The 7,519-nt window shown below is 34.6% G+C and overlaps 1 protein-coding gene across 1 annotated transcript in view; it reads right to left on the bottom strand.

Annotated features, from left to right (window-relative positions):
- Positions 1–884: 884 nt before the first annotated feature.
- LOC119874292 overlaps positions 885–7,519 on the bottom strand; it is a 399,775-nt gene continuing 393,140 nt past the window's right edge. The window contains exon 8 of the mRNA XM_038555051.1: positions 885–1,263. Within this exon, the coding sequence (XP_038410979.1) occupies positions 1,228–1,263 (36 nt within the window). The 3' untranslated portion in view covers positions 885–1,227. The remainder of the gene's footprint in view (positions 1,264–7,519) is intronic.

Below are 7,519 nucleotides of genomic sequence, written 5' to 3'. Positions count from 1 at the left end.
TCTAGAATATAAATTTCACCACAGTATTGTCCCCTCTTGAGGCAAAAAAGATAGACTTATGTACCCCTGTATCAGTCAGATATAGTCTACCTGCCACCTCTGAAAGGGCAAGAGAAGGAGGAAAAGTGTCGTAACCTCCTTGGCTAGACTGCTCCTATTAGCCAACGCAATTCTCAGGGTGCAAAAGGTGCAGACATAGAAGGCTAGGAGTGGGGTGGGAACTACAATACATTTGTGGCCAACACTGCCAGTCACTGGGATATGGGTGCCACAACCCAGGAAAGGTGATCTAAGTAGAGTACCACAGTTTCTATTAAGCTAGAAAAATTACTGACCTCAGGAATAACTTAATTAATGACCCCAGATATTTTTTTAAATTAATTATTCCAAGATCTGTTTGGGCATAGAAAAAACTATTATATATGCACAAGTATCTACATAACCACATATCCACATAACCTATGAAGAAGTTGTGTAAGATCATAGGAAGAATTTAAAATACCTGTATGGAGAAACTCATAAGATGACAACACACTGAGGACTAGAAGTTGGCACCAAATAGCACTTGGCTGGACAGGACACACAGGACAAATTTATTTGGCTGCCAGCGCAACTTCCTTCTTGTCTCCTTCAGGAGTGGCTGCCAGCCAGTAGCAACGCAAACTACCCACACATAGGTGAGGAACTATAAGGTAACCAGTTAAGAAAGTCATCTATTAAATTAATTATAACATTATTTGTTTCTTCTTGGATGACAAAGATGAGCTTCTTTGGAATATATCAATAAACCTTTAATATGTAAGAGAGCAAAGACATTATAACATCACAATTCTAGGGTAATTCAACTACTAAACCTGCTATACAAAAAACTGAGAAAGTATGTATGTAGTATACAGACTATCTTTTTTAATGCATGTTTACTTCCCTGGATAGTATCTCATTCCTTCCACCAACCCAGCAGTCTGGCATTCTTTTGGCATGAACAGAAGTCAGAGGCCTCCAGTGATAAAAATCCTATCAAGCCAGCCCATTCCTAATAAGGAAATTAGATATGTTTATCTTCTTTCTCACCATTAAACCTTAAAGGAACAATGTCCCATTTCAATAATGATTTGAGTCTATGCTTTCCTTAAAAAATCTCATAGACATAAAGAAAAAAATAGAAAGCAATTTTTTTTTATAAAGTAGCATTGCTGAAACGCAGAAGCCATCAATGGTCAAGGAACATTAAAATTTTCTCTGGAAGTTGTGAAGGAGAAGGACCTAGATTAAAGGAAAGAATGATTGGCTGTTATTTGACATTAGCAAAGGAGAAGAGCTTAAACTTAGTGGTTAAGTCCAACAGGACTGAGGAAATCCCCATGTTTTTCACAGAGGGACATACAGTAAGTATTTCCATTACAGTGGTAGATTACCATATGGAGCTGATAAAAATGTTGATGCTTAATAACTGTACATGTGTATCCTCTCTTCAATATCTTAACAATAACTTATTTAAGTTGAAAATACAATTAAAAGAAATTCTGACCATTAGACAAGACAGAATTTTGCTTCACCTTTGAAAATAAATAGCTCCCTGTTCAGATTATATATTGGTGCAATTTCTGGTGGAAGTACAGCATCCCAACTTTAGTGTTATGATACTACTTCTTTCATGTGATGGTGTTAAAGCAATTTATATCTTTGAAATTTGGTTATTTGGTGATTTACATAGAATAAACTTCAAACATCTATTTATGGTAATGATGTATTAAATAATTCCTTCTAATCCTCCTGCTAAAGACACTAGAAAAACTGAAAAAAAGAAGAAAAACTAAATATTCAAATATTTGAAAGCATCAGAAATCTAACAAGGGATTGAGGGCCAAGTTCTAAGAGAAGCTGAAACTTATACAGGTAAGTTCTGTAATTAAAGCCACCTTTCTCCCAGGAACAGCTGCAGTTCCCAAAAAGTTGGCTCAAAGTCTAAGTACATGAGCAGCTCATATTAAGAGTCAGGGTGAACTAGAAGTAGTTCTCTCAGTAACTGATGCCCAACTTACTTACTTGCTTTCTTTCTTTCTTTCTACCATTAATAATTTGTTTGATTATATTATTTCTTGCTAGGATTGTCAGCTCTAAGAAAAGAGGGACACTACATTTTCTTATTCACTATTGAGTCTCAAACGTCAAGCACACTGTCTAGCCTCTACTAGGCACTTAGTATTTCTTGAGTAAATAAATCTGACCTATTCTCTCCTTCTCTCTGTGCACCATGCCAGTCCCCTGTTCAGCTTTCATTACCGAATATCTGCAAATCCATGTCCATCTCTCTCTCTCTCGTCTCACATCTTAACCTATACAGTGTTTTCAGATTAATGCACTCTATTTCACCTTTAAATATTAACATTTACCCTTCATTTCCACCAAACACTTATTGCTGGGCAATCCCAATCAAGAACCATCCATACATTTCCTCTAAAGATATATACTGTTGCTAGTATATAATATAAAATGTTGTAATTAAATATTTATTATATATTGAGACTCAGAGGCTTAAAGATAACATAGACAATTAAATATGGATGATAATGAGTTAAATTGTGGGCAACATGCTTTAGTTATATATTTGTAACATAAATGTATATTTGTTATATTTGCAATATTTGCAAATAAACAAATTTGTAATTATAACATAATGCCCATAACATAACATTTTCTTGCATATTTCCAAGTGCTACCTATTACCTTCAATCCTATTGATCTCAATTTATTCATTATTAAAATATGGGCAATGATCCCATTATAATTATAAAATATTTTAGTCCCTTTTTTTCTCTCTCAATTTATTTCACAGACAGATCTTGGTCATTCTGTAAAATACATAATTGAGTACCTCAACCATACCACCAAATTTACCCCATTATTGACTGAATTGTGTTCCTCCAAAACTCATAAGTTAAAGCCTTAACCCATATTACGACTACATTAAAGATAGGGCCTTTCAAGAGTAAATTGAGGTTAAATGAGGTCATAAGGGTGGGGACCTAATCCAGCAGGACTTTATACACTTTATTAGGTCTTGTAAAACCTAATCGAATAGGACTGGTACAGGGATGCCCATGTACAGAGGAAAGACCATGTGACAACACAGTGAGAAGCTGTCTACACGCCAAAAAGAGAGGCCTCAGGAGAAACTAAACCAGCTGGAACCTTGATCTTGGACTTCCAGCCTCCATAACTGTAAGTAAATAAATTTCTGTTGTTTAAGCCACCTAATCTGTGGTGTTTTGTTATGGCAACTTTATACTTAATACAGTCACCCACCCAAACCAATCTCAAATCATTCTGGACAGGCCCTTCTTCCTTAATTCTTGTATCCAAATTTACCTAAGATTTTCCTCAGTATCTTCCTCCTAAAAATGGCTTGATTTTGCATCGTTGTCTTTATTTACTTCCTAGGTAAATACTACTTTACCTCCTAGGTCCAAATTTCTTCATTTTCCTGAACAATAGACTTCCCCTAATGGTTCTCTTCTGCCTCCAATCTTGATCCCCTTTATTCTGAACTCAACCCACTACACCTCAGTCATCTTTTACAAGACAAAGGTTATTGGGTCACTTCCTTCTCATAAGCCTCTTAGCTACATGTGCTACAGGACAAAGAACAAATGCCATATTTTGGCATATGTGGTCTTTTGGAATAGGGCCCAAATAAACTGTCCAGCCTTTTTCCCATTGCTATTTCTCTAAGCTCTGGGCACACGAAAAAGGCCAAAGCTCAGCCAGCCTACCTCTCTTGGACTATAAATGTTTTCTTATTTATCTTTTGACTCAGTGAAGGCTTTCCAACATACTTGAATGGAATAGGTCATTCTCTTCAGAATGTCATCATTATTGGCTTTTCTTTTATCCACACCTTTGTTATGCATTTTTAACATGCACTGAGTACATTTACATGGCTCTCTCACTGAATATGAATCTTTTGAAAATAAGAATAGCATGTAATTCATATTTGTATTTTGTACATAGCATTGGGCCTGACCATAGTATTTGACAAACAAGTGTTTCATAAATGAATGGATAAAATAATAAATCAATGGTACTCAAGCTCAAATATTCAGTTCAAAAGTCTTTTTAAAAATTCTATTGGCATAGAATAAAGTCTGGACTTCAAATATCCAAGATACTTTCTCTGGACAAAAACAACATTTTTCCATCTCCATGCCTCTGTTTATAATATTCCCACATTTAATCTCAGTTCAAACATTATCTCACACAAACTAGAACTTCTTTAACTCCATCTTCTTAATAGGATGGCTTTCTGTCTAATAATATTTATTAGTATATCTATCATCTCTTTTAGACCTTAAGATTTTTAAAGTAAAAATCTATAGCTAACTTGTCTTCAAATTTAATGCCTAGTCCTGTTCATATAGCAGGCAGTCAGTAAAAAACACTGAGACATTCATGTTATAAGTATTTGTTGAGTATAACAGTTGCTTTCAGACACTGTGTTCATGAGTCTTATCATAAAAAAATGGTTTGCACATACAACTATATTATATGTATATTTAATTATTTATAAAATGAAATCATGTGTTAATATAGTAATATGTGGATTATAATATATTCAGAAAAACTAAAAAAAATAAAGATTAAAAAAATAAATATAGATGGAAGTTCTCATAATTTTTTCCTGCATCTCAGTGCATCTGCCATGCACTCTGGGGGTAAGTCCTTCTTCAGAGACCACTAGGATAAACATTATTCCTATTATATTTAGCACAAGGATTACTAATAACCTGCACTAGTACTGCTCTAGTCATCTAACATTGTTGATAAATGAGCATTCAACATAGGTTATTTCCTATGTAATGGAAGTTTGACCCCCTATAGGTAGGAAAAGAATCTGGCCAACTGCCAAGTTGTTCATTGAATGCCCACTACATGCTAAATAGCATGACATATCCTTTGTGTCCATGATTTTATTTCATTCTAAAAACAACTCTGTGATATATGTACTGTTAGGCCCATCTTACAAATAAGAAAACAAATTTTCAGATTAAAATGTTCATGATAATCACAGTACAGACAGCATGGTCTAGCCTAGGATTGGAATCCACATTGCCTATAACCCTAAAGTCTATAGCCTTCCTAATATACTCAATCATAGCAACATTTATAAAATTTGTTTTCTTTTTTTCATCTAAAAATCCATGTTAAAATGATCAAACATTTCCTTTTCTTTAACTCAAAGGCTGAGGGGCACCTGGGTGGCTCAGTGGTTGAACACCTGCCTTTGGCTCAAGTCATGATCCCAGGGTTCTGGGATGGAGTCTCACTTCAGGTTCCCCTAAGGGAGCCTGTTTCTCCCTCCACCTATGTCTCTGGCTCTCTCTGTGTCTCTCATGAATAAATAAATAAGTAAATTAACTAATAAATAAATTCAAAGGCTGAATCTCTTTTGGCATCATCCTTACTCTGGCCCTCTGGTCTCTGCTGTGGCAAGTCTCTGCTGTGCTGAGCCAGGGCTCCTATCTCCGATATTGATCCCTGAGTATATGAATATCCTGATACCTTTTTTCGCTCTTGAAAGTTCATGTTGTCAACTCACTTTTACATTGTCTGCCACATTGTTTTATAAATAAAATAAGTGTATGCAGATGTAACACCTTTTCACAAAATTAACTTCTGAATAAAAAAATTAAAGCATTAAAAATTAGATAAGCCTATATTCTTGAAAATTATATTGCTGTAACTTTTCTAATCAATGTCTAATGACCTTTGAGCATAACATAAATGGGTTATTTTATTTTATCTACCTAATGTAAGAAACAATTATTTTCCTTTTAGCTTTCACTCTTTCCTCTCGGCCATTTAATTGAGATATCAGGATAGAAACTTTACCATGTTGGCTGCCATATATTTTTGGTTGAGGAGTAGATGGACATGGCACATAAAAGAAGACTTCTGTTTCAGGACATTTGGTTGTGGAGAAAGGAGGATAACATTGGTAACTAACAGAGGCTACTTAATGGTTGGTAGCCAAGATAAGGTCTCACCTTTCTGTGTTAGGGCAGCACAACCCAGCTTTGCCAGTCAACCTTTCAATAAGTAAATTTGGTATTCTCGACAGAGGATGGATTCTGTAACACAGCTTAGGTATGCTATTAGGAATATGTTTTAAAGAGAACATCCAATTGGAAACTGCACATTTTTCTTTGCAATTTTGTATTATAGCTGGCCTTAATATTACAAGGTATTACAAGGAATCTCGTCTATGGACAGAAATGCCTCTAGAAGGGTGCTTATGAGGAATACAGTATAATACTCCAAAAAGCTATTGATAGTAATATGACCTGGCTTGACCTTTCATTGCTGAGTTGTGCTTGTGTAATGTGTGTAGAGTATAATACAACAGTTGAATGCCTAAGAGACAGATAAGTCTGAATGATTAATATTTTGACTCCTCTTTTTCCATTATTCTCTGTAATGTCAGTAAACTATGGCCTGCAAATAAAAGCCAGCCTACACTCTGGTTATCTATGGCTCAAGCTAAGGTTTTCACATTTTTAAAGGACTGGAACAACAACAACAAAATTATGCCACAGAGATTTATATGGTCCACAAAGCCTGAAATATTTACTATCTGGTTATTTGTAAAAAAAAGTCTATCAACTCATGCCCTAGAAAATGGTATAGAGCTTTCCTTCTACTTCTGCCTTTTGCCTTTTACAATCTCTGTCTTCTGCTTTTAAGAGGGTTTATTGCTTAATAGTCTTCTAAGATCTGTCTCCATTTCTAATCCCTGTCATTTTGTTGACTGCTACTCAATTGTTCTTGTCTTTCCTACATCACTTGTCCTCCATTTCCTTTCCCTATTGCATTCTTCTGAAATTCTTGACTTCAGTATGGGGGAGTTTGGCATTTAAAAACCGATACAATAAAAGTATGTCTTGCTAAGGAACTAATTATAAAGTGTTCTATGTGTATTCATCTTAATTTTTGCTGCTTCTTCAAGTCAAAAAAAAAAAAAAAAACCAACCAACAAAAGAAAGTTTAAAAACATTTTCCCTTATTCCATGCCATCCTTTTTAATGTAGCTACTTTCCCTCACTCCTTTTTTAAAAATTTCATTTTCTCTTTAACTTTCATGACCCTAAGTAGTTCTAGTCCACTCACTTGATACTGATTATCTCACTTTCAAGTAATTGAAGCAAAACTCAATTTTTTTCTAATTGAGTTTTTTTGTTTGTTTGAAATGTCAAATATAGTCATATATATATCTTAAAATATTTTTAATTATGTTTCACTTTTTAAAGATGAATTGAAGCTATAGAGGAGTGAACTGGATTTTTTCCAACATAGGTTTTCCACTCTTTTCAGATAGTTGGCTTGGTAACTACCAATGATTGATATGAAAAAGAGCTACAACAACAGTTGCCCATTTTCACCTTATTCTGCCATAAATATGATGAAATGCACTTAACCTTTTTCTCATTTTATAGTATGAGACCCTTTAAACACTACATCATTT

This window comes from Canis lupus, chromosome 12, assembly GCF_011100685.1.
Source record: "Canis lupus familiaris isolate Mischka breed German Shepherd chromosome 12, alternate assembly UU_Cfam_GSD_1.0, whole genome shotgun sequence".
NCBI classification, from domain to species: domain Eukaryota; kingdom Metazoa; phylum Chordata; class Mammalia; order Carnivora; family Canidae; genus Canis; species Canis lupus.
Note: the sequence above shows the minus strand (reverse complement) of the source record. Positions and strands in the feature narration are given on the sequence as shown.